Raw genomic sequence first — 27,538 nt, 5'->3', positions numbered from 1 at the left:
TGTTTAGGCATACTGGAAAATTTTTACAATAAAATTACTGATTTAATGTTTAGTTCTCATTGAGTCTCTGTTTTAGTCCAGGTCTAGGCATGGAAGGAAGGAAGGAATTTCATGTTACCAAGTAATCAATTTTGTTAGGTAAGAACTTTATTGGTCCGTTTTTGGATATAGGACAGATGGATAGTCACTCAGTCCACAATGAACACTGGAGAGTAGGTTATATATGGTTGAAATGTTCTGCACTGAACACGTTATACAGTATAATGGCTTTTGAGATTAGGATGTGGCTAGTGCTGAAAGTTAGGCTGTCTTTTCCACCCAGACATACTTGCATTCATCTACCATAATGACACCGGTACATATGATAGACCAACACTATTTATAAATCAGTGAAACCTGGTTGCTGTAGGCATGTCAAACACCCTACATTTCTCAAATTAGCATCCCATCTCAACTTCAGTTAAAGATGTCTGAATTGGAACTTCATTGTCATAGGGTGCCTTGACACCCTAGAATACATTAGTCTTTCTCAAATGGGAATTACACATTAACGTGGTGAATTTGCTTGGCCCCGACTGCTGGATTACATGGGTGTAGATTTAAATAATCACCACAGTACAAAAAAAAAGTGCAATCTGCCGTTAACCAATTTCTGCTCCATCATCTCGCTTGGTGTGCATACATTTTGTTTCTCCATACTTTTAAATCAATTCTAGAGATGCAACATTTACGAGTCAAGTCGTTTTAAAGACTTCTGACAATCATGTAGAACGTGTTGGTAAAGAATAACAATTACTCTATGTATTATAACTAGACGAGAACACTTGTGTGTCTCTTTGGCATAGATCGGTAATACCTTTTGACCAGGTGGTGTAGTGTAACCGTGTCCTGAGAGAATCTGATGAACAATAGGAAATGGACTGGAACTGAAAACATTTTTTGCATCTGCTGTGATCTGATTGGAGGAGTTTGCTATCACTTGTGGACACAGGCCAATGGGATGGCATCTTAGGTCATGAGGAGGCGGTGCACTTGCTGCAGGTGCTGCTGTGATAGGACAAGACGGTGCACCTGCTCCTGGCCCTTGGCACATGGGATGGCCACGCGCCCTATGAACACCGTACCCCCCTGCTTCTCCTCCTTGGCCTGAGAGGACAAGAGAGAAGAACAGGTCAAAGGACAACAAATACAGACATACCTAAACCAGGTATTTATTTGAGTGCCTACAATGTGTGTGCTACCTTGACAAAGGAGGAGATGGGGAAGGTGGCAAAGTCAGAGGAGACCTTCGCCCCAGGCTGCTGAGAAACCACATGCTCTGACACTTCACCCTGAGAGAGAGAGATGTGTCCATTTCCATGATAGTATTTCTCTACACCAGATTTTGTCTATGATAATTACTAGGGTCAACTAGGGTTGATCATATAAATTCAGGTCACCTTCAGTTTGTCCAGAGCGTCACTCAGAGACTGCAGTCGAGCTGTCTGGTCCAGGAGCTGAGCACTCGCACTCACTGTAGGGAGAAAGAGATGGCACATGAGATTTTAATATCTAACTCAAATACACACATACTGAAAAACAACTACGCTACACACTCACAAAACCCTTCACACACCCACATCCCTCCCACCTGGAGTCTTCCCGGTGATGTCGACCACCTTAACGGCGGCACTCATCTTGAGCAGGGTCCCCAGGAGCTGGTCTGTCTTCCTGTAGAGAGCCCCGTGGAGAGGCCCCTCAGCAGGGGGAGAGGTGGAGGCCTCTCTCAGAGGAAGCTTGGGGATGTGGAGGGGAGGGAGGGAGGCTAACTGGGCTCTCATCTTCTCTGCCTGGAGGAGAGTGATATACAGAGTTATCAATAGAGACACAGTCATCAACACAGAGCCAACTACAGTCAAACATACGTGCATACATTAAAATGGACGACTAGTCAATATACGTTCCATGGTAAATAGACTTCAGTGAACTACATCAAGAGAAGCATACAACACAGACTTCAATGATCTGCAAAAATACAGTTCTCGTTTCTGGTAACAAAAGAAAGAACTAATCAAAATATGGATTCAGACAATAGAGATGGCACTAAAAGTGACACACACAAGTCAGTTCCCTGCAGTGTTCTAACCTTCAGTCTGTTGTTCTCGTTCTTTAGGTGTTTGATGCCCAGTCTCTGGGTCTCCACCTGCTGACGGAGGAGAGGGGAGTCCACCACCTGCATCGGCCCAGACAGGCCCCCTGCTCCTGGGGCAACACCCGCTGGAGAGGAGGAAGGAAGGGGTGGAGGAATAGGGAGGGGTAAGACATTTGTAAATTAAAACAGTCGGAACATATTTAGCAGATTATAAACCCTAATCACATGGCTTTAGGATTGGATGATATTACGATAGTATCATCTATCGAGGATGATTGACAGCCATTGATGGTGATGTGACAGACGATACTAAGCCTATTTCAGCTTGACTGTGGCCGCACAGTAAAAAGCAGAGTCAGGCAAAGCCAGCAGAGAATTTCATGGGTGACATTGAGAAAATGGCATATATATATATCTCTCTCTCTCTCTCTCTTGGCTATAGTCCATTTAAAAAAAATATGTTATATTTACAGAATGCAAGAGAACAGCGTAGACAGAGCGAAGAGTTTCACCAAAGCAGCGCGAAATCTTTTTTTTCTCGAATGTCAGCTGATCTGGGCCAATAAACATAGTGGACACACCGGTATCTTATTGATTTAAAAGCCTAATTTTCTCTCCATTTGATACGAATATGACTTGGCCTATTAAGGCACTCTTTCAGTTTAATGCATACTGGATTTCTCCCACCGCGCTATTTCCTGATCTCAGAAAGTTGCGTTTTATTTTAATAACCTGAATTGCCTAAAAACATGGTAGGCCTGAGGTATAAATGAGAGAACAAACCTTAGGCTACAGTTGAGCAAAGCATTATAAGACAGACATTATGCATGAGAGACCCTTATCCTACTAACTGAAATATCATAAAAGCAGTATCCCTTTCCACTCACAGTCCGTCATGCCTTATACGGGTTGAAATGGCAGATTGTCATTGACATTCGCTGTAGATTAACATGCTATACATGACGACAGAGCTCAGGTTCTCCGCTTCACAGCGCCGTTATAAACTAGAGCACCGCGCGTGATAAGACACCTCCCCCCTCCCTCCCGCTAATTGGGCTACTTTTGCACATTTGCTGTCTGAGTGAGGGAAATGCTGTAAATCGAGAAGAGTTGATGTGTTCTGAAAGATGAGACGTTAACAACGACAATAAATACCGCTTTGACGTCATACAAGCAAACCACACACGCCCATGAGTCCAAATGTGCACTCTACATTCCCATATTTGAAAACTCATGTCATTTTACACTATGAACTCATGACATTCTATGCACACCAAAATTACAACATTTTTGTCTGAAGTGCCTTTTGAAAACCTAACACTAAGATCATATTTTAGAACTGAGCTAGCCATGTTGGCAATAGAACCAGCTATCAAATGATGCCTACCTGACCCAGATTGCAATTTATAAATGGACCGTTTTTTGGGGCTAGCGTAAACAGCAATAGTAATGTGTGTGATGGGTGGGTGCTTCAATTCCTAAATGGCAAACCTATGAGCTCAACAAAAAAGCACCTGGTAGTTGAAGACTATTTCCTGGAGTCATAAAAGTCCATGGAAATTATTTAGTAACTATGCACAGTCTGGGAGAGGTGTATGGCCACTTGAAGACACCAATTAGACCGTTCGCTCAAAACCTTGCAATCGTGTTTTTTCTTATCTTGCACTACTTCAAAAAATATAAATTAATATTTGTATTGTTACTGGATGGAACACAGGTATTTTCAGATTTCGACATTTACAAAATGTTGTGAAAAGTACAGTAAATGTAAAATGCACATAAAATCAACAGTCTTGTATCAGGTCGAACAACTATTGCGTCCTCGCCTTTGGTCGGATCCTTTCCTCATCTCCAAAGTGTTCCCTGTCAATTGCTACCATGGTCATGCATATGCTTTTTATAGTTCTTCTATTAGGAACATTTAACATCACCTTCAGCATTCAAATGTTTGTAAAATAGCTTGTGCAAAATTGCGCTTTATTAGTTGAGCGACAACCAATGTAATATCGTAGGTTATTTTTTATCAAATGTGCTGTTGAAAATGGTGTTTTACCAGAATAAGAGTTGCATGAGCTACCGCCAGAGATAACTCATCTGGCTCACATGCTGATCGGGGGGCACTTACATTCAATTTCATTTTATTGCTGAGGGTGAACAATTAGTTTTGGTAGTTTTGCTTGAAACAAAAATCTGTATAATTTAGATATACATGGTAAAGTGGATAATTTCACAACAAGGACAGCAATCACCAAGTCTTGTCCAAACGTAAACTGTCTAAATCATTTGATTATGAGACGGAGTACATCCAAAGTTGTGCTTTATATTCATTGGCTATGTTATACCAAATGTTTTAATTCAATCTTGCTCTAACACTTTTTATAAAATGACAAATTAATTAGTGGGTGATGTTGATTTCAGATCAAAAGTGTGGGGGGCGGGTGGTTGGACGACAATAGCTAACATTTAACAGGCTGACTCATCTGCGTTGCCAAGAGCTAAAATAAAAGTCCATTCTGTTTGTGACGCAGATCGCGGTGCAAGTCCTGCCTCTCCCATCTCCTCATTGGTTTATAGAAGCAGGTACCCACGTGCCATCTCCTCATTGGTTATACCCACGTGGGTGACTGAACGAGGTCGGTGGCGGTAATGCACCTAATTTATGAAAGTTGCCAATCGCAATATAAAGTCAAGAGAAGAAAAAGCCTAGAAGGAGGAGATATGATTAGAAACTATTCGGTTGACCGTTTTATGTGTGGATTAATTGTCGGCGTAGAGGACCTTGTGCATTTTAGCAACTGCAAGCGAGCTAGCTAAATTGCCTTAAATGTTTAATGCTTTTCGACCTGTCCTCAAATTAATATAATTGGTTCAGAGTTTGTTTTGATATTTTAACCTGCGTGTTGTGATAGCGTTTGGTGTGGGGGTGGCAAAATAAATGTATGCACGATGGTGCACGCGCGCAGCCGGTTTGGGTTCCGTGTGATAGCGGGGTGGTAAGTTTCCCTTATGGCTTAGCTCAGGTGCCTACATACACCATACACACACATATCACCTCAGACAGATCCAGCTCATGATCTCCATCAGCAGAAGATTTTCATTTAGAACGGAAAGCTTGTGTGTGTGTGTATGCAACAAATGTTAATGCACCGGATTGTACCGCATCGATCCCTTCCTCTAATCAAACCAATCGCATCGCTCATGTAACGTTTCTGAGCCAATGTATCGAGATACGTATCAAATTGTCTTGAAAAGGGAAAGATGCATATCCACCCAGACAGGCCTACACACCTCTTTCGTGCCACAGCTCCACCCAAATGGAACAGGGCAGGCTACTGGAAAATATTTAGCTTCAATAATTTGCTTTGTCAATGTCATGGTAACCCTGTCTCTCCCGTAGCATGCGAGCTCGCCGTCTTAAAAAAAAAATGTACATTAGTATTTGACATTTTTGGGATGGCCGCTAGGAGGGGATAATATTGTCTATCGGGCGATTTTCTAAGTACAAACTCACGACTAAAGTTTATTTCATCCAAACCCCACATGGCTTTTTACATGTCAATCTTCTGAAACAGCTTCATCAGAATATGAGTGATGGTATAATGTGAGGTATAAAGGCGTGTGAGGTATCAAAAGACTCATGAGACTCACCTCCGGTGGTTCCGGAGACGATGGATGCGATGCCAGAGGCAGGCGGGGCCCTGAGGCCCTCAATGGTCACCTTTGACTGGTTGGAGAGACGCTGCTTCAGCTCTGCTTTCTCTGCCTCCAGCTGGTCGATGTCTGCCTGCAGGGCGTCCATGGTTTCCTCAAACTCCCTGGGTTGGGGAGGGAGAGTGAAAAAAAAAAAAACGTAGGTTATACACAAATACTTGATCAATGTAATACATTCACTATGTGAATTAACATAATGTCCTCTCCTGGCTCTACAGCAGGCAACGATGCAAAAACACTTATATTAAGTGAAAATATGCCATCTACCATCTTCACCCCTACTCCTCTCTTACGTCTCCCATATGTTGATCTGAACGGCACTGGGATAGGAGAAAGCAACATTCTTTGCACACAACTATACACAGACAGAAGTGTCCTGATTCTATAACATCCTCCTTCCTTCCTTAATAGTCCCACAGCCACCGTGTTCCCCAGTCCTACTTCTCTTTCTTCTTGAGCAGGGCGAGGTTCTCATCCAGTTTGGTCTGGATCTTCTCCACACGTTCGTCTGCATCTTTAGTGGACGTATCCAGCTTCTTCTCTAGCAGGCTGAGACGGACGTGGGCCTCACTCAACTCCTCTCCCTGGGTTAGAGAGACAGGAAGGTGGAAGTGAGAATGTGCGGGTGTTAATGTGAGAGATGGTGAGTGCATGCGAGGGAAAAATGTGTGTGTATAAGAAAAAGTGCAAGGATGAGAATAACCGTGTGTATCTTTGTGTGTGCGCGAGAGAGAAAGGAGAGACATGTCCGTACTTTGATCTTCAGGGACTTCTTGAGCTCCTTGATGACAGTGTCTCTGTCCTCCAGTTTGACTCCCAGACCCTCTGCGTCAGTGATCTCTGCCCTGAGGGCCACTGCACGAGCCTCTACCGGGGGAGTCTATGCAGGGAGGGGGGAGACAGGAAGGGGATCAACTGTGAATGTCAATTAAACGAGGGGCAAATGTGCTACAGATGTAGTGTTCTTAGTTTTGAAAAGGCTAGATTTTGAAGAATTTGAAGAAATTCTTTGAAGAAATTCAGTCTCCAGCCATACCTCCCACCTAGTGTTATACTCCCCCCAGCCCTAGCCCCGTACGTACATACCTTTCCCTGTGGTCGCTCGGCGTCATACTCTCCCTCCTGCATGGCGGTAGCCATCTTGTTCATGGTGGAGATGACAGAGCTGCAGGACTGACGCAGACACTCATGAGGATTCAGGCCATGGGACCCATACACCTGGACAGGAGGGAGACAGTCAGAGTGTTTGAAGGGGTCAGTTTGAGCAAGACAGAATCACTACTCTTGATCACAAAGTAGTTCTTCGGGATGTAAGGTGATATTTTCTGTTTATTATTGTTATTATTTTTATTGTAATTTCACCCCATTTTTCTCTCCAATATCGTGATACACAATTGGTAGCTACAATCTTGTCTCATCGCTGCAACTCGCCAACCAGCTCGGGAAAGGCGAAGGTCCACCAAAACATGACCCGCCGAGCCACGCTGCTTCTTCACACACTGCTCCCTTAACCAGGAAGCCAGCCACACCAACGTTCCAGAGGAAACACCTTTCGACTGAAGTCAGGCTGCAGGAGACCGGACCGCCACAAGGAGTCGCTAGAGCGCAATGAGACAAGGAAAGTCCCCCGGCCAAACTATCTCCTAATCTGGACGGCGCTAATCTGGACGGCGCCTAATCTGTGCGCTGCCCTATGGGGCTCCAGGTCACGGATCAAACCCCAGACTGTAGTGGCACCTCAGATCTGCAATGCATTGCCTTAGACCGCTGCGCCACTAAGGAGTCCCTCAAGGGGATTTTTAATATTAGATCAATGATTCCGTGCAATCCAACTGCAATGTAGTCAATCGCAAACATGCAATGCTCAATCTATATTCAGTATATGGTCACAGTACCTGTTCAACAGCCTTGAAGGCCACGTCCTCCAGTTTGAGGGTGTTGAGCCCCTCCTGTTCTCCTAGAGGGGCGACCATCTGCGCCCCCGCCGCAGCTACCTCCTGTAGCACGGCAACCACCCGAGTCAGCTGACGCGTGCAGTCTGTTAGAGTCTCTGACACCTGCCATTGGTCCACAGAACTGTCAGTCAAATTCTCATGCAGTAGTCCCGGTTCCACAAATGCAAAGTTGAGTTGCATTACTGTACTTTATGAGCTACTGTAAACACTTGTCCCAGGGCTAAAACTCCCCAACCTAAACTAAAGACCTAAGCAAAGCACTCGATACATACCGGTGCGCCAAAGGCCAGAGCGGCGGGCACCCCTGGCACGTCGGTCCCTGGCATCCTGCGTCTGATCTTCTTGCAGAACTGTTTGATGTCGCTGCAGGGGGGTAAATAACAAAAATATAAATTGAGATAAATTGATCTACATAGAAATGACATATTAAGTATTGTATTCAACCTGCAGGATGTGTCTAGGTCCTTCAGCAAGATGTTCAGGTCAGCCCCCTCTTGCCCCGGCTGCAGGAAGGCCCTGAGACGCACCACCTCTGCACCCATACAGTCCAATGCACTCTGGATGAACTGGAGGTCAGAGTTCAAAGGTCAGAGGTCAAATTCGGGTTCAGTGTTATAACTGATTTTATGGAAGCTATGTTTGTAATAGGCTACAAGGGTATTTTCTTTTTTTCTTTAATATAGTCTTTCTAACAATTGTATAATAAAATGTAATAGCGCTTTTGTTGATGAAGGATGGTTGTACCTTGATGTGATCAGCCAGCTGGACGGTGCAATCTTCAGTCTGATCAGCCAGGTGGATGCTGTACAGTTGCTGCAAAATAAAAGCAGATTAGTCAATGAGTGGCTTACAAGGCCTTACTCATAGCATTGATTAACTTGATAGTATGTCAGTGCTGGGGTGTACGAGTTGAGAAAATGAGCACAATTGAGTGGACAGAGCGTGTGGTGTTCTGTCAAGAGTGGCCAAATAATGGTATGGTGAAGCAATAGTACGTCTTGTTCCTAGCGCTTTCTCAAGAGTGTACAGCATGTGCGGTCAATTGTGTGTTATATATTGAGTGTCAACAAGAGTGTGTGTGTGAAGTGTGTGTTCTCTGTTGCGAGTGTTCAGGGTGTGAATGGAGTGTGTATTGCCTACCTGGTAGTACTTGATGGCCTTGGTGAGAGGCTCCACGTGTACAGTCTCATCCAGCTGGTCTTTGTGCAGCAGGTCTATAAAGAAGTCTAGAGAACGCTCATGGACACTCATCTCTGAGTAGAGAGTCCCCATCCGCTTATACACCTCCACACTGCAGCAGTTCAGAGATCTGAGGGAGAGGGGAGAGAAAAGGAAATGTATGAACTTCCTGATTTGGCCTCGTTTTCAGTAAGAAATTAAGTGGCCATGACTGGAGCCAAACAAGAGACGTCTTAGGGGGGTTTAATGTGGGTCTCTCGTGTGTGTTCGCACGTGGTACGCGTTTGTCCATTCACTCTGCCAAAACAGTACGAAGTTAGTCATTCACCCATTTAGATAACTTACCAGGTCTTGTGTCTTGAAGTCGCCTAGGCTAGCTAGTGCTAGTCAACTTTTCTCACCAATTAGTTTCAGCTGGCTGGTGTGTAACCGTGGTAAAGTTGGTTTGGGATTGGATAGCTTATCTCTGTGGCTAGTTATGGATCGTAAATAAATGAACACAATGTAAATGTTACACATCTTTTAATTCTCATTAAATGCTATTAATATTTGTATACGCATTTCTACAATGCATAGTTGGTTTGATGTTTTTAAGTCATTGAGATTTGGAGCTATCAACCTTTTAATATATTGTCCAATATTGTGTAATTTACTGATGGTCCCCAGCTACCCCCATGGGGATATCGAATGTCAAACCAAATTGACAATGGACATTAAGATCGGGCTGTGTGCAGCTGCACTCTACGTTGTAGTCCAGCTGTGTGCAGGATTGAAATAAACCCAACCCAAGAAAAACTGTTACGTTACCCTTCATTCCGTTACATTCCCTTTTTTCCTATCATCTTGCAAATCTGTTTTGGACGAGGGCGACTTCATGACCAAAACGTTCCTATTTACACGTTGTAGTCTATTTTTACACAAGAATAAATGTTTCTGACTCATAGATGCTACATAGGCCATTTTCAAAACGAGAAGTTTCTTTTTTAGGGGCATTCACTCTTTCAAGAACATGGCACTCCTTGATTTCCCCTTGCTCGATTATCATTAGATGTCCACTATTGGAAAACAAGTGTGATCAGGCAGGCGAGAGAGACAAAGCAACCACTTCAATATGCTGTTACTATCTTAGAAGTATAAGTGAGATTATAAACTGGGTGGTTCAAGCCCTGAATGCTGATTGGCTGACAGCTGTGGTATATCAGACAGTATTCCACAGGTATGACAAAAAAAATATTTGTACTGCTCTAATTACATTGGTAACCTGTTGATAATAGCAATAAGGCACCTCTGGGGTTTGTGGTATATGACCAATATACCACAGCTAAGGGCTGTATCCAGGCACTCCGTTTTGCCATGGTATATTGACCATATTGCTTAATTCTATCCTCCTTACTGTTCATATTTGTGCAGCGTGGCCTGTAGCAGGGTTAGAGAATACACCAGTCCAGAGGCAAAGCTGAGTTGTTCTCCAGGTGGTCCTCTCATCTTCATCCCAGTCCTCTCCACTGGGTTACCATTCAGATCAAACTTCTCTTGGGCCTGCTTGCTGATCAACTCAGCCTACAGAGAGGGAGGAACACACACATTAGGCACACTCACACACAGTATGAACCTTAAATACTCACACTCGTTCCTCGTCAAATTCTGAGCTTGTAATACTAATCAACTGGAACACACAGACACACACACACAATACCTTGCAAATGAGTCTTGGTATGAGCAAGAGCACCAGAATACAGTCGTGGTCTCCTCCATGACGCAGGAAGGAGTCGGGCATGAAGGAGGTGAGGAGAGACACCTGTCTATTGGCCTGGCCCACCTCCATCTTTCTCAGCTCCATCTCGATGGCCTGGGAAGACACATGTGAATAGGATAAACATGTTATTTGTTGTTGTAATGGTAGAATATCACACATCCTGCAATAATAGGCTTTTATTGGCCTCACTGATAAATATTTGATGTAAAAAAATAAAAACAGTGATCTAGTGGTCCCTGTAAAGGAACCACTGCACTAAACCGTATGTGTGTGGCTCACTTTCTTACCTTGGCGTAGGCCTTTGTCTCAGCAAACTTGATCTTGAAGTCAAACAGCTCAGCAGGAGGCTGTTGGACCTGCTCTGCATTGGCATTCTGAGCAATGGTCAGCTCCCTGTTGGTATCCTACACACACAATTCATATACAAATAACCAAAATAAACCAGTCAGACCTTTCCCATTTTGCCTAAAGGCTGATGTATTCAGGATGTCAGTAAAACCCTGACTGAGACAAAGAAGTTCACAGAAACGGTTTTTAAACTATTAACAACGATAGTGTTAAATGTCCTTCTCCCGATTGCATGTTGTATGACACTACACCGAAACAATGAATTCAAACTCTATACCTGTAGGCTGGTGGTGAGCTCGCGATACTTGTTGATGGTCTGCTGATAGTCAGCCACCGTCTCCTGAGCGGCCTCCACCCTCTTCTGGGCCTCTCTCACCCTGGCCCCGTTCAGGTCCAGCTGCTCCCTCAGCTCCATCTCCGTCTCCCTGCTGTTCTCCTGCAGCTCGTCATTCATCTCGTTGATCGCTTCCTGGAATGGGTCAGAGGTGGTAGAGGTGTCTTATGTGGTGGTGTGGGGAGTATTGAGTGGACCGGGTTCAAACGCATAGGGGTGTATCTCGGTCTCTAAGACAGTGTCCTTACCAATATAGTGTGCGCACATCAGGGGCATAGCGTTGACAGAGTTGGCTATTCAAAACATACCAACAGAGTTGGTATGGGTGTGTGAACTCAAATCACTGACTACTCAAACCATACAAAGTAACAGGGTTGACATTGATATTAAGGTAACAGGGTTGACATTGATATTAAGGTAACAGGGTTGACATTGATATTAAGGTAACAGGGTTGACAGGAGTATTGATTTGAACTCGCCAGGTCTGTGACAGTCTCTCTGAGCTCTCGGACTTTCTCCTCCAGGTCCAGATTCCTCTCAGTCAGAGTCTCCACCATCTCCTCTGCCCCGAGAGCAGCATCAACCTAGGACACACATATACATATGTTGCAAAGCTCTTAAAAGCAACCTAGGCATATACAAAAAAACATAATACACATGCAGATGAGAGTAATCCGAAATGACACTAGCATAGAAAAACTTCCTATGTTGTTCATGGAGATCATTAGGTAACCTCAACCTGCTTCATCACCTCAAGTAGTATACAGTGCATTCGGGAAAGTATTCAGCCCCGTTGACCTTTTCCATATTTTACGTTACAGCTTTATCCTAAAATGGATTAAATAAAAAATGTTCCTCAATCTACACACAATAACAAGGTGAAAATAGGTTTTTAGAAATGTTGGCAAATATATAAAAAAAATAAAAAGAGAAATACCTTATTTAAGTATTCAGTATTTAAGTATTCAGACCCTTTGCTATGAGACTAGAAATGTAGCTCAAGTATATCCTGTTTCCAATGGTCATCCTTGAAATGTTTCTACAACTTGATTGGTCAATTCAATTGATTGGGTAAATTCATTGGACATGATTTGGAAAGGCACACACCTGTCTATATAAGATCCCACTGTTGACAGTGCATGTCAGAGCAAAAACCAAGCCATGAGGTCAAAGGAATTGTCCATAGAGCTCCGAGACAGGATTGTCTCGAGGCACAGATCTGTGGAAGGGTACCAAAAAAAAAAAAAGACTCTTCCTTGAGCTGGCCACTCAGCCAAGCTGAGCAATCCGGGGGAGAAGGGCCTTCGTCAGGGAGGTGGCCAAGAAGGGAGGTGACCAAGAACCCGATGGTCACTCTGACAGAGTTCTAGAATTCCTCAGTGGAGATGGGGGAACCTTCCAGAAGGACAACCATCTCTGCAGCACTTCGAAATCAGGCCTTTATGGTAGAGTGGCCAGACAGAATCCACTGCTCAGTAAAAAGGCACATGACAGCCCGGTTGGAGTTTGCCAAACAAGATTGAACTATTTGGCCTGAATACCAAGCTTCATGACTGGAGGAAACCTGGACCATCTGTACGGTGAAGCAGCATTATGTTGTGGGGATGTTTTTCAGTGGCAAGGATCGAGGGACAGATGAACAATGATGAAGTCCTGAACGCTCTGGAGCAGGTTCTCAAACTGGGGCAAAGGTTCACCGTCGGTTCACCCTAAGCACACAGCCAAGACAACGTGTCTTCGGGACAATTCTCTGAATGTCCTTGAGTGGCCCAATCAACCCTATCAAACATCTCTGGAGAGACCTGAAAATAGCTGTGCAGCGACACTCCAACCTTTATTTAACTAGGCTAGTCAGTTAAGAACAAATTCTTATTTTCAATGAAGGCCGAGGAACAGTGGGTTAACTGCCTGTTCAGGGGCAGAACGACAGATTCGTACCTTGTAAGCGCGGGGATTTGAACTTGCAACCTTTCGGTTACTAGTCGAACGCTCTAACCTCTAGGCTACCCTGCCGCTCGAGAGGATCTGCATAGAAAAATGTGAGAAGCTTGTAGTGTCATACCCGAGAAGCCTCAAGGCTGTAATTGCTGCTAAAAATGCTTCAACAAAATACAGAGTAAAGGACACTTATTTAAATGTGATATCAGTACATTTTTTTATACATTTGCAAAAATATCTAAACCTGTTTTTGCTTTGTCATTATGGGGTACTGTGTGTAGATTGAGAGAAAAAACAATTTAATACATTTTAAGGCTGTAACTTAACAAAATGGGGAGAAGGTATAGGGGTCTGAATACTTTCCGAATGCACGCACACACTCAAAAGTTTGGGTCACTTAGAAGTTCCCTTGTTTTTGAAAGAAAAGCACATTTGTTGTCCATTAAAATAACATAAAATTGAACAGAAATATAGTGTAGACATTAACAATGTTGTAAATGACTATTGTAGCTGGAAACGGCAGATTTCTTATGGAAGATCTACATAGGCGTAAAGAGGCCCATTACCTGCAACCATCACTCCTGTGTTCAAATGGCACGTTGTGTTAGCTAATCCAAGTTTATAATTTTAAAAGGCTAATTGATCATTAGAAAACCCTTTAGCAATTATGTTAGCACAGCTGAAAACTGTTCTGATTAAAGAAGCAATAAAACTGGCCTTCTTTAGACTAGTTAAGTATCTGGAGCATCAGCATTTGTGGGCTCGATTACAGGCTCAAAATGGCCAGAAACAAAGACCTTTCTTATGAAACTCGTCAGTCTATTCTTGTTCTGAGAAATGAAGGCTATTCCATGCGAGAAATGGCCAAGAAACTGAAGATCTCGTACAACGCTGTGTACTACTCCCTTCACAGAACAGCGCAAACTGTCTCTAACCAGAATAGAAAGAGGAGTGGGAGGCCCCGGTGCACAACTGAGCAAGAGAACAAGTGCATTAGTGTCTAGTTTGAGAAACAGACACCTCACAAATCCTCAACTGGCAGCTTCATTAAATAGCACCCAAAAAAACTGGGTCTTCGATTCCTGTGGCGGTCCTCGTGAAAGCCAGTTTCATCATAGTGCTTGATGGTTTTTGCGACTGCACTTGAAGAATCTTTCAAAGTTCTTGACATTTTCCGGATCGACTGAGCTTCCTGTCATAAAGTAATGACAAACTGTCCTTTCTCTTTGCTTACTTCAGCTGTTCCTGCCATAATATGGACTTGGTCTTTTACCAAATGGGGTTATCTTTTGTATACCACCTCGACCTTGTCACAACAGAACTGATTGGCTCATACGCATTAAGGAAAGAAATTCCACAAATTAACCGCTTACAAGGCACACCTGTTAATTGAAATGCATTCCAGGAGACTACCTCATGAAGCTGGTTGAGAGAATGCCAAGAGTGTGCAAAGCCGTCATCAAGGCAAACGGTGGCTACTTTGAAGAATCTCAAATATAAAGTACATTTTGATTTGTTTATCCCTTTTTTGGTTACAACATGATTCCATGTGTTATTTTGTAGTTTTGATGCCTTGACTCTTATTCTACAATGTAGACAATGGTAAAAAGAAAAGAAAAACACTGGACTGAGAAGGTGTCCAAATGTTTGACTTGTACTAAAATATAAATAAACTGGCTGACTAACCTGCTCCTTCAGCTCATCAATGGTGGCCTCAGCCTGCTTCATCTCCTCCTGTAGCTTCTCTTTCTGGGTCCTCAGAGTCTCCAGCTCTCCATTCTTCTTCTCCATTTGCTTCTGGAGCTTCACATGCTCCTGCTTCTCAGAGGAAGACAGGTCACGCATCCTGGGAGGAGAGATAGTTATGTTAAAGCTCAAACCAAAGGAAAGAATGATGAGTTGGTTTTCTGGACACACATTAAAATGAATCCTGGAGTAAAACACATGTTCAAGGGAGATGGGTGTTTGTTTTTTAAACACACTCACCTGACCAGAGCCTCTTTCAGTCTGCTGTTCTGCTCCTCCAGCTGCTTGACATGGTAACTGGAGGCAGCTCCATCAGAACCTGGTGAAGAAATGCAGATAGGTTATGTCTCAACTTGCCAAGCAATACTGGATAAATTCTCTTAAAGAATAGCTACTTTGTTTGTTTGTCTAAGGAATTCTCAAGGTTTTGCTCACCTGAGGTAAAGTATCTCATGATAAGCTGTAGACCACACTATGTATTGTTCGTAGCTGTCTACATACCACCACAGACCAATGCTGGCACTAAAACCGCACTCAATGAACTGTATACCACCATAAGCAAAGAGGAAAACTCTCATCCAGAGGCGGCGGTCCTAGTGGCTGGGGACTTTGATGCAGGGAAACTTAAATACATTTTACCTCATTTCTATCAGCATGTTAAATGTGCAACCAGAGGGGGGAAAAATTCAAGACTACCTTTACTCCACACACAGACGCATACAAAGCTCTCCCTGCCCTCCATTTGACAAATCTAACCATAATTCTATCTTCCTGATTTCTGCTTACAAGCAAAAATTAAAAACAGGAAGCACCAGTGACTTGGTCAATAAAAATGTGGTCAGATGAAGCAGATACAAAACTACCGGACTGTTTTGCTAGCAGACTGGAATATGTTCCGGGATTCTTCCAATAGCATTGAGGAGTACACCACATCAGTCACTGGCTTTATCAATAAGTGTATCGAGGAAGTAATCCCCACAGTGGTTGTACGTACATGCCCCAACCAGAAGCCATGGATTACAGGCAACATTCAAACTGAGCTAAAGGGTAGAGCTACCGCTTTCAGGAGCGGGACTTATAAGAAATCCCGCTATGCCCTCCGACGAACCATCAAACAGGCAAATCATCAATACAGGACTAAGATCGAATCGTACTACACCGGCTCTGACGCTCGTTGGATGTGGCAGGGCTTGCAAACCATTACAGACTACAAAAGAGAAGCACAGCCGAGAGCTGCCCAGTGACACAAGACTACCAGATTAGCTCAATTACTTCTATGCTCACGTCGAGGCAAGTAACACTGAAACATGCATGAGAGCATCAGCTGTCCCAGACGACTGTGTGATCACGCTCTCCGCAGCCGATGTGTACGTTGACCTGTTTAACTTCTACGATATAGGGGGCGCTCTTTTAATTTTTGGATTAAAAAAACGTTCCCGTTTTAAACAAGAAGTTTTGTCACGAAAAGATGCTCGACTATGCATATAATTGACAGCTTTGGAAAGAAAACACTGACGTTTCCAAAACTGCAAAGATATTGTCTGTGAGTGCCACAGAACTAATGATACAGGCGAAACCAAGATGAAATTTCATACAGAAAATGCCCCAGATTTTGAATGCGCTGTGTTCCAATGTCTCCTTATATGGCTGTGAATGCGCCTACACTTTCTGTCGTTTCCCCAAGGTGTCTGCAGCATTGTGACGTATTTGTAGGCATATCATTGGAAGATTGACCATAAGAGACTACATTTACCAGGTGTCCGCTTGGTGTCCTCCGTCTAAATTATTGCGCAATCTCCAGCTGCGTGCACTTTTCCAGGCAACTGCCACGAATGATTTACCATCGAATAGATATGTGAAAAACACCTTGAGGATTGATTCTAAACAATGTTTGCCATGTTACTGTCGATATTATATATTATGGAGTTAATTTGGAAAAAAGTTTGGCGTTGTAATGACTGAATTTTCTTTTTTTTTTTTTGCCAAACGTGATGAACAAAACGGAGCGATTTCTCGTACACAAATAATATTTTTGGAAACACTGAACATTTGCTATCTAACTGAGAGTCTCCTCATTGAAAACATCCGAAGTTCTTCAAAGGTAAATTATTTTATTTGAATGCTTTTCTTGTTTTTGTGAAAATGTTGCCTGCTGAATGCTAGGCTTAATGCTATTGCTAGCTATCAATACTCTTACACAAATGCTTGTGTAGCTATGGTTGAAAAGCATATTTTGAAAATCTGAGATGACAGTGTTGTTAACAAAAGGCTAAGCTTGTGAGCCAATTTATTTCATTTCATTTGTGATTTTCATGAATAGTTAACGTTGCGTTATGCTAATGAGCTTGAGGCTATGATTACGCTCCCGGATACGGGATTGCTCGATGCTAGAGGTTAAAGGTCTTAATCACAAGGCCGCAGGGCCAGACAGATTACCAGGACGTGTACTCCGAGCATGCGCTGACCAACTGGCAAGTGTCTTCACTGACATGTTCAACCTCTCCCTGTCTGAGTCTGTAATACCAACATGTTTCAAGCAGCCCACCATAGTTCCTGTGCCCAAGAACACTAATGTCACCTGCCTAAATGACTTCCGACCCGTAGCACTCACGTCTGTAGCCATGAAATGCTTTGAAAGGCTGGCCATGGCTCACAGCTACACCATTATCCCAGAAACCCGAGACCCACTCCAATTTGCATACCGCACCAACGGATCCACAGATGATGCCATCTCTATTGTACTCCACACTGCCCTTTCACACATGGACAAAAGGAACACCTATGTGAGAATACTATTCAATACCATAGTGCCCTCAAAGCTCATCACTAAGCTAAGGACCCTGGGGTTAAACACCACCCTCTGCAATTGGATCCTGGACTTCCTGACGGGCCACCCTCAGGTGGTAAGGGTAGGTAACAACATCCGCCACGCTGATCCTCAACACGGGGGCCCCTCAGGGGTGCATGCAAAGTCCCCTCCTATACTCCCTGTTCACTCATGATTGCACGGCTAGGCACGAATCCAACACCATCATTAAGTTTGCTGATTACAACAATGGTAGGCCTGATCACCGACAACGATGAGACAGCCTATAGGGAGGAAATCAGAGACCTGACTGTGTGATGCAAGGACAACAACCTCTCCCTCAACGTGACCAAGACAAAGGAGATGATTGTGGACTACAGGAAAAGGAGGACCGAGCACGCCCCCATTCTCAACGACGAGGCTGTAGTGGAGCAGGTTGAGAGCTTCAAGTTCCTTGCCATCCACATCACCAACAAAATAACATGGTCCAAGCACACCAAGACAGTCGTGAAGAGGGCACAACAAAACCTATTCCCCCTCAGGAGACTGAAAAGATTTGGCAAGGGTCCTCAAAAGGTTTTACAGCTGCACCATCGAGGGCAACCGGACGGGTTGCATCACTCCCTGGTATGGCAACTGCTCGGTCTCCAACTGCAAGGCACTACAGAGGGTAGTGCGAACGGCCCAGTACATAACTGGACCAAGCTTCCTGCCATCCAGGACCTCTATACCAGGCGGTGTCAGAGGAAGGCCCTAAAAATGGTCAAAAAGACTCCAGCCACCCTAGTTCTAGAGCTAAATCGAATGGGTACCCCCCCCCCCACTGCTGCTACTCTCTTATTATCTATGCATAGTCACTTTAATAACTCTACCTACTGTACATATTACCTCAATTACCTTGACCCCATCTTTAATTATTTGTTATTCTTATCTATTTTTGGAGGGTATTTTCTTAAAACTTGGTTAAGGGCTTGTAAGTAAGCATTTCACTGTGTTGTATTCAGTGCGTGTGACAAATGTGATTTACAAATGACAAAAATGATTTGTTTAGGAAAAAAATAAAAATACATTTGAGTAGCTACTCAATAATCCCTGTAGTACAAAGGGATTGACATTAAGCTCCAGGAAGAACGAAACACCATAAATGTAGTAATTGTTCACACCAACACACTACTAGTGAACTCTGACCTTTCTCCTCAACCTCACAATCAGAATTGTATTACTTCCAAATTTGGTAACATTAGCCATAAGGTCCATTCAATCGAAACAACTTTATTTCCCCCCTTAAGAGTAGGTCAACATGCTACCAATCAATTAACACTACCACCCTGTAGAGTGAACTCTGACCTTTCTCCTCGACCTCGTGTTTGATGATCTCCAGGTCCATGGTGAGCTCCTCCACCTTCTCCTTCAATGACTCCACCTCCACCTGCAAGCTCTCTGACCGCTCCTCGGCCATCTCCTTGTCCAGTGTGGCCATCTCGATGGCGTCCGCCGTGTCTGACATCTCCTCCATGTAGCGGTCTTTAGACTCCAGGGCCTCCCGAGCATCCTGAATGACGAGAGTTGACATCAGTAATCGCACTTCACATACAAGACAATTACATCAGTTACCCTATAAGAAAAATAAGAACTTCTGCCAAATAGAATATCATGTTTTACTGTTCATTGAAAAAGTTTATCTAATAGGGAAAGTGGACAGGTACCCATAAAGAGACATCAACGTGATTTATTCATTTCTATGGTGGGTACTATTACTTGTTACCTTCTTGGCCTCCTTGAGTTGTTTCTGCAGGTCGGCCTGCTGCTCCTGCATCTTGGTCTTCCATTCCTGCAGCTGCTCCAGCTGGATCTTGTACTTCTCCAGCTCCTTCAGCTTGACCTTGTCCTCTGCCCGCTTCATCTTCAGGGTCTCCAGCTTCTCCTCTAGATCCTTCACCTGACCTCGCAGAGACTCCTCCTCCTGGGGGAAGAACGGAATAAAGAAGTGGAAAAAGAGAGGCAAGAGGCAGGTGCACACAGAGAATCACTTCATGTTGATGTGTGGTCAATTGGGAAAGGCATTTTTAACAACGAGAGAGGGGATAGTTGACATCTCAGAGAGTGACTGGAGTCTAAAGCACCCGCATATAAAACCCCCACATAGCTCAAATACATGCTCCCACCACCAAGGACCATCGTTACAGTGACACAGTTCCACTGACATGAAACTAAAGATGGAAACTATGCCCTCTGTGGACACATTGGGGAAGTGCAGTAGTAGTGAGGTTGAGGAGAAGCACTCTTCTGAAACACCCTGTGAACTCAGTCAAACAACATGCTCAGGCCAGATCTACGCATGCATCCAGGTAATGTTACCCTACCTGCTTCGCTACGGGAGGCTCAGCCTGTTTACAATGGCAACATGAATAGAACAGTCAACAGATGATATGACAAATGAGGAAACAATGGATTGAGGTGATACCTTGGCCTTAGATTAGTGTTCCCCAACTCTGGTTCTGGAGAGCTTCAGTTAAGGCAGGCTTTTGTTCCAGCCCAACACTAAAAACATCCATCAACTTATCAAAGTCATAATGACTATTTGACTATGGTGTTTTCTTGCTGTGCTAGAACAAAAGCCTACACACAGTACACACAGAACCAGAATTGGTGTACACTACCTTAGCTAATGATCTGATTGGCTAGGGTGGGTTGTGGACTGACCTTGCTAGGGGTGGCAGGGGGAGGAGCACCGAGCGTGGTGGGGGTGCCGCTGGGCAGTGGGACAACGGGAGCCCCCAGTGCACCCTTGGAAGACAGGCTGCCCTCACTGACATCCTCCCTGGAAAGAGAGCTAGACAGACCAGAGGCCGGGGTGGCTAAGACTCGGGGGGTCTGGGGAGGGGAAGAGTAGGGGGGCAGGGAGAGATGGAGAAAAGATAGAAAGAGAAAGGGGAGAGAACAGGAAGGAATCGAGAAATAAAAGTAAAACGCATGTAAAAGAGAAAACAACATCCGTGAGACAGTACCATTACCTGTTAATCCCAGTGATCATAGAGGAAACAGACTGCCACCCAGAACACAGGTACATAGCCTTATCCTAGATCCATTTGCTGTTATTTGCCCATAAGGATTTGGCAAGAGAGCAGAAACAGACTGGCACACAGGCTAAGAACAGACAAACAAACCCAGGTGAACTAAGGTCAACCCATGGTAAAGTGAACCGGTCATAGTGAGTCAACACACCTGGCACACAGGTGATAGAACGCCACACCCAGTGCCATATAAGTCTCCCCTTACAGTACTGATCTGGCCTACACTAAAAAAGTATCAACTGTCCTTGAAGGAACTGGCACAGGTTAACTGAACTATATTGAAAAAGGTCAACTCTGGTCGTAGATGGTTGCTAAACTACAGCAGCAAGTTACTATTTCCCTTTTGTGGGGACTTGGTTGAAAAACAAACTATATACACGCTGTAGTCATTCCAGTTACTGTAGGGATTTTGACCAATGACCAGATGGACCAGAGTTCACCCCTCCAGGATGTGAGTTGGTCTCTCCCTGGGGGAGGGGGTGGTTTGAGGCCTGGAACGTACCATGAGGAGGGAGGGGAGGGAGCTGGAGGAGGAGAGGCGATCAGGAGTGTTCAACTGTTGTTGTGTGTGATAAAGTAGACTCTGTTAAGGCTCGAAGAACTGTCTGCTGCTGTGATCTCTCTTCCTGTGGGCATTCTCTACATATCAACTTTACACACTACTACACCCACATTCTATAGTTAGGCCGATACACATACACACACTCCATGTAGTGTGTGTGAAATACTGCATGTTAATTATTGGCTACTATGAGATTAGACCTATATGATGTACACTGTAGCAGGAATATCGCACTCTGAACATAATTTATAGACTGTAGATGACCTTCTGCATTCCTAATCTGTTACATTCCTACAACATCCATATCTAAGAGCTATAACCCATGTTTCATTTCATGTGATACACAAAATGACAGACAGGTGAACTCTTCCCTCTTAGTACCCCTGTTACCTCACTGAATGCCTCTGCCTGATGTTCAAAGGCTCACCTTGGTACTACGGCGGGTTACGAACTGGAGGAGGGTGGGTAGAGGCGGAGGAGAGGATAGAGGACACATACACAGATAGACATACATAGGCCCAGCAGAGGACGCGAGGGCAGCAATTAGCAGTACGAGAGGAGCAGAAATACACAGGGTTAAGATTAGTCTACACACACAGATATCACTCTACAGGCAGGATTACTACTGTGTGTTACTGGATTAACCACCTAAGTCTTTATGCAAGTATGTACTGACCATAACTACTGTGTTCAAAATCTGAAGACATACTGTAATAGGTTAGTGGGTGAAGTTGATTTTTAAAAGTTTATCAAATTGGTTCAAATTCAAAACAAGTGATGTGCAGGCACAAACACAATGCAAGCAAGCATACACTTGTCTCAGAAAGGTTAACCAAAAAAATACAATCTAAAAAATGTGCGTAACAGCCCAAAAATGTGAAATCATGCTACCAAATGTCTCAAGAAATCAAAGGGGAAAAAATGAGCACAAAAAATGTCAATGTAAAACAGTTGAGGTATAAACTGCAAAAGACAAACTACAGAAAATATATTACTGTTGAGCAAAAATATAACCCAGAATAGACTAATTCTAAATTTAAAAAAAGTGTTGGAAAAGAAAACGTGACAAGCAAGCACCATGGCAAGGCAGATGAGCACAGTTTAAATATCTATACCTTCTTGGGAATGGGCATCTGTAACGGTATTCGGGGGGAAAGGAGAGGGAGAGAGAGAAGTAGGGGAAAGGGAAGACAATCGCTTGAAAAGGGAGAAATGGGAGGGAGGGGAAGAAGAGAGGTACAGGGTATAAATCAGCACAAGGGCACAAATCATTCTAAAACAACCCATATATTGTCTGTATTGTTACTGCACCTGTTTGACTGATTTCGGAGTCTCAGGAATGTCTGGGGGGGAAAAAAAGATTTATCTCAAACTCATTCTAGTTTATAAACTACTTATAAATCATTTTTTTGGTATCATCAATGTAAAGTTTTACAGTGTAGTCTTATGAGTGGAGCATACGAGGAGCACCAGGGTCAGTATTCACAGTCTATGTACAAGATCAGGTCCCCTCTGTCCATGTAATCTTACTAATAATCATTTGAAAAGGCAAAACTGATCCTAGATCACACTCCTGCTCTGAGACGCTGTATGAGCATGGGTCCAGACCCTGTAGGAGGCCTAAATGACAGTACAAAAGCTTTGTTATCCAGCTCACCTTTCTGCTTGGGCAGGAACTTGGCAGTGGCCGCCTCTGGGGTGTCTGGAGAGGTGGCACTGGATCCATCTTCCACTAGCTGGATCTGACAAAGATAAAGAGGGAGAGAGATGCTCAATACGTCAGTCCACCACAGTGTGTGTTTGTGAATACTATTGTTCCAATGCAAGTAGTTTATGCCCACTAAAATGAATGTCTCGTCATCGAATATCTTCTCTTCCCCTTATGCGTGAGTGCGTGCATCTGCATTGGAGTGCATACAGTGCATTCGGAAAGTATTCAGAACCCTGCTGTTTAATTATTTGTTACTTTTTCTATGTTTTTACTTAGCACATTTATTTTCTTAACTTCTTAAAGCATCGTTGGTTAAAAGCATTTCACTGTAAGGTCTACACCTGTGACAAATATGACAAATAAAATTGGATTTTTTTTCCACATTTTGTTACTTTACAACCTTATTCTAAAATGGATAAAATAATCCCCCCCCCCCATCTACAAACAATACACCATAATGACCAAGCAAAAAAAAAAATATATATATATATATATCACATTTACATAAGTATTCAGACTTTACTCAGTACTTTGATGAAACACCTTTGGCAGCAATTACAGCCACATGTCTTCTTGGGTATGACACTACAAGCTTGGCACACCTATATTTGGGCAGTTTCTCCCAGTATTCTCTGCAGAAGCTCTGTCAGGTTTGATGGAGAGCGTCGCAGCACAGCTATTTTCAGGTCTCTGCAGAGATGTTTGATCGGGTTCAAGTCCAGGCTCTGGCTGGGCCACTCAAGGACAGAGACTTGTCCCGATGCAACTCCTACATTGTCTTGGCTGTGAACCTTTGCCCCAGTCTGAGGTCCTGATCACTCTGGAGAAGGTTTTCATCTGTACTGGATCTCTGACTAGTCTCCTAGTCCCTGCCGCTAAAAAACATACTCACAGCATGATGCTGCCACCACCATGTTTCGCGTAGGGGTGGTGCCAGGTTTCCTGCACTGTCAAGGGTGGGACCATATAGACAGGTGTGTACCTCAATGTCCAATCAATTGAATGTACTACAGCTGGACTCCAAGTTGTAGAAACATATCAAGGATGACCAATGGAAACAGGATGTACCTGAGCTCAATTTCGAGTCTCATAGCAAAGGGTCTGAATACTTATGTAAATAAGGGATTTCTGTTTTAATTTTTAATAAATTGGATGACAGTTCTAAAAAACTTTTTCGATTTGTCATTATTGGGTATTGTGTGTAGATTGATGAGAACAAACAATTTAAATACATTTTAGAATAAGGCTGTAACGTAACAAAATGTGGAAAAATTCAAGGGGACTGAATACTTTCCTGAATGCACTGTATGAAGTGACTATATTGTGTGACGTGTAAACTCAGCTTACCTGGGACTGGCGCACGAAGATACCACAGTTCTCATCACACTGAAAGTATCTCTTCCCCTGGACCGTGCCGTCGTTCTTGCCCTTGGGCTCGTCCAGGATCACGCCCACCCACTTACCAGTGGCGAAGAGCGTGGCGCCCACGTAAGCCACCGTGCCACGCTGACCCTTACCGATCACCTCCACCACCGAGCCCACCTTGGCAGGCTTGCCGCCCCCGTCTGCACTCATCTTGCTCAGGAGGGGGCTGCTGAAGAGCTGGGGAGGGAGGAGAAAGAGGGGGACACAGCGGGTCATTAGAGGGTGGAGCAGAGTCCACTAATGGTTGCTGGAGGGACAGAGAGCAAGGACTGTTGTTATACACTGAGCCACTATAAGTGGTCAGTAAGAACACTTTGATTTTGTTATCATTAAGACTTTAAACCATGAAATGTGTCATTTAAGTGAATAATAGTTTGAAGGGGAATGGATATGCCATCAACTCAATGCCCCATTAATTGCCTGGCTACCCAGACTCCCTGCACCAACACTGCACCACGCCCAAGGACATTTGTTTCTTCTCTGCAAGCAGTCTGGATCAGAGTACCTCCCCGACCCTTCACCGAATGTGAACACATTTGGGCCCATCTGATTGGTCCAGAAACTGATGAGTTGGGTCAGAACACGTGGGTGAAGCAGCAGTTTGTAAATGTATCATTGGCTTTGATACTCTGAATAGTTAGAGCCAATCCAATCGCTGATGACTTTGTTTTGCACAATGCCTCACGTCACCAGAAACAACTTCAATGTTGGCAGTCTCAGACTCAAGTGAAGAAGTGGGCTCCCGAGTGGCACAGCGGTCTAAGGCACTGCATCTCAGTGCTAGAGGCATCACTACAGACACCCTGGTTCGAATCCAGACTTCATCACAACCAGCCGTGATTGGGAGTCCCATAGGACGGCACACAATTGGTCCAGCATCGTCTGGGTTTGGCCGGTGTAGGACGTCATTGTAAACAAGAATGCGTTCTTAACTGACTTGCCTTGTTAAAAATATATATATTTTTAATATTTTATATTTTTAAATATATATATATATTTTTGTTGTGAGTCGTCACGCTACCCCATTAGGCATAGTTCCCTGTGAATATCAGACAGCTGACTTCTGTCTACTAGCTAGGCCATATAGACAGCTCGGAAGAAGCTGAGAGGGAAAATATAAAAGGCCTATTCCACAACAAGAACTAGATTCAAAAAACATATTGTTGATGACATATCATTAGGCCTCGTTCCCTTTGTCTGAATGTCAACCAGCTGACTCGTCGATAGCTAGGCCACAGACAGCTGACTGCTAGGACACAGACAGCCTGAGGACACAGTCACACACCCAGTCATATGGTTCAGCACCCTGTAACCATTACAGCCAGCAGACACACAGAGAGCACCACTCACTGTCTAGACACAGAGGAACTCATTCATAAAAATGGTCAAATGGGGGCAGTGGAGGATCTTGAAACATATTTCGGTCTTCGGCGAGGCAATGCCATGTGAGAGGAGACCAGATTCACGGTAGCTAGCCTTCTGGATATCGTCCGAAGGGCAGACAACTGGGAGGACTAGCCAGGATCCAATCATGGCAGGAATGGTGTTAGAAACAAGAGAAGAAGGAGAAACTGAGCTCCCATGTATGCCATTGGTAATAACATTGGAATAAAGATGAACCACCAGGAAATACCCTTCAAAACTGGAATAGTCCACCCATCCTAACAATGACTTCTTCAAATGAAGAGGTGAACAGATCATGGAGCCACAACATGTTAGATCATCATCACCAACATCATCATCTACAAGACCTTGCTGTATCGCCTGCACTGTGAGTAAAAACATTATTTTATCTTAATTTCTTTGCCAGCAGTATCAACAAGAAAACTCCTCTTGATACAGTTCTGTTCTCAAAAGGTGGCACAATAACAAACAAAAAAGAAATGTAAATCAAATCCAATGTAGATAGCCAATTACTAGTCATAGGCAAAAATAGCTGACTGTTGCTGTTTGTTCAATCAAATAAATGTAACTATAGCCTAAAGACAAGCCTAGTCTTAGGCAGAATATCAGATAGACTCACCAAGCTGCCCCGGCCAATACCCAGGCCCATCGCCGGGACGGCCACAGAATGCCGCCTGCGCATTCCAGCCATATTGACTTGTCTTATTTATCACCAAAAACAATTGTATAAAACAAGGAGTGAAAGCTTCTCTCTCTCTCTCTCCTCTTATATGTCCATGCAAGAGGAGACAGGAGAGGGGTGCAAAAGAGGAGGGCCTAACCGGATGCTATAGAGTGGTGAGGAGTCGTCGTCTACCGTGTCCGGAAGAGACTTCACCATTCATTTTCTGGATTCAGGGCTCACTCAAACAATGTTTAAATCTTTCCTTTAGCATTAACAGTTACAAATTATTTGGGGACTGTAAATCGATTGGCTCTCTTTAAATAGATATCATCTGATGTAGCCTATTGTTTCAGTCTCTGAATTGTTTCATCGAACTTTCGCTGCCAGCTCCTGATATTAGGGGCTAAATAAAAAAATCTGTCTCCTGAATTAACCTAGTGTGCATGTGCGCCCAGCTAAATGCTGTTCCAAGCTTGTTTTTCCCAGTTTTCCCTTGCTAAACTATTCCAGTTATCACCAATGACCAACTTCATAAATACTAGACCCTCAACTTCAAAACTCCTTTGCTAGTTATACAATAATTTCACTAAGAAATCCGCTGGAAAGAAACTTACATTATTTATTGTTTGGAGAATAGTCATGACTGGTTCAAACCATCAGACAACACTGGCAAAGGATATCATTTCTACTTAACGTAGATCCATGTTCAATTTTGAGATCCACCGGCGTCATTGGATTTATTTAACCTTGAACTAGGCAAGTCAGTTAAAAACAAAATCTTATTTACAATGACG

At 43.7% G+C, this 27,538-nt stretch overlaps 1 protein-coding gene across 1 annotated transcript; it reads right to left on the bottom strand.

Annotated features, from left to right (window-relative positions):
• Positions 1 to 125: 125 nt before the first annotated feature.
• LOC135516139 (dynactin subunit 1-like) lies at positions 126 to 26,786 on the bottom strand. The gene is made up of 31 exons (XM_064940209.1): positions 26,700 to 26,786; positions 24,599 to 24,853; positions 23,198 to 23,282; positions 22,852 to 22,883; positions 22,656 to 22,673; positions 21,968 to 21,991; positions 20,608 to 20,778; positions 20,268 to 20,291; positions 19,670 to 19,867; positions 19,252 to 19,456; positions 15,339 to 15,417; positions 15,039 to 15,198; positions 11,894 to 11,998; positions 11,358 to 11,549; positions 11,020 to 11,136; positions 10,673 to 10,825; positions 10,370 to 10,536; positions 8,938 to 9,106; positions 8,542 to 8,610; positions 8,242 to 8,363; positions 8,070 to 8,160; positions 7,738 to 7,899; positions 6,929 to 7,060; positions 6,597 to 6,722; positions 6,284 to 6,426; positions 5,780 to 5,946; positions 2,126 to 2,256; positions 1,631 to 1,829; positions 1,440 to 1,513; positions 1,242 to 1,331; positions 126 to 1,146 (listed from the first exon to the last, which is right to left on the bottom strand). The coding sequence occupies exons 1-31, from the start codon at positions 26,769 to 26,771 to the stop codon at positions 1,009 to 1,011; spliced, it is 3,870 nt and encodes a 1,289-aa protein (XP_064796281.1). The 5' UTR covers positions 26,772 to 26,786; the 3' UTR covers positions 126 to 1,008.
• Positions 26,787 to 27,538: the final 752 nt, after the last annotated feature.

The sequence above is a fragment of the Oncorhynchus masou genome, chromosome 27, assembly GCF_036934945.1.
Source record: "Oncorhynchus masou masou isolate Uvic2021 chromosome 27, UVic_Omas_1.1, whole genome shotgun sequence".
NCBI classification, from domain to species: domain Eukaryota; kingdom Metazoa; phylum Chordata; class Actinopteri; order Salmoniformes; family Salmonidae; genus Oncorhynchus; species Oncorhynchus masou.
The sequence above is the reverse complement of the archived record's forward strand: the minus strand, read 5'-3'. Positions and strand labels throughout refer to the sequence as shown.

Coding starts and splice junctions, on each gene's coding strand:
- LOC135516139 (XM_064940209.1), bottom strand. CDS start 26,771: ATGGCTGGAATGCGCAGGCGGCATTCTGTGGCCGTCCCGGCGATGGGC. Junction 20,292..20,607: donor CCCCTGCCACCCCTAGCAAG/GTCAGTCCACAA, acceptor CATTGTAAACAG/GCTGAGCCTCCCGTAGCGAA. Junction 5,947..6,283: donor CTGCTCAAGAAGAAAGAGAA/GTAGGACTGGGG, acceptor TCCCCAACCCAG/GGAGTTTGAGGAAACCATGG.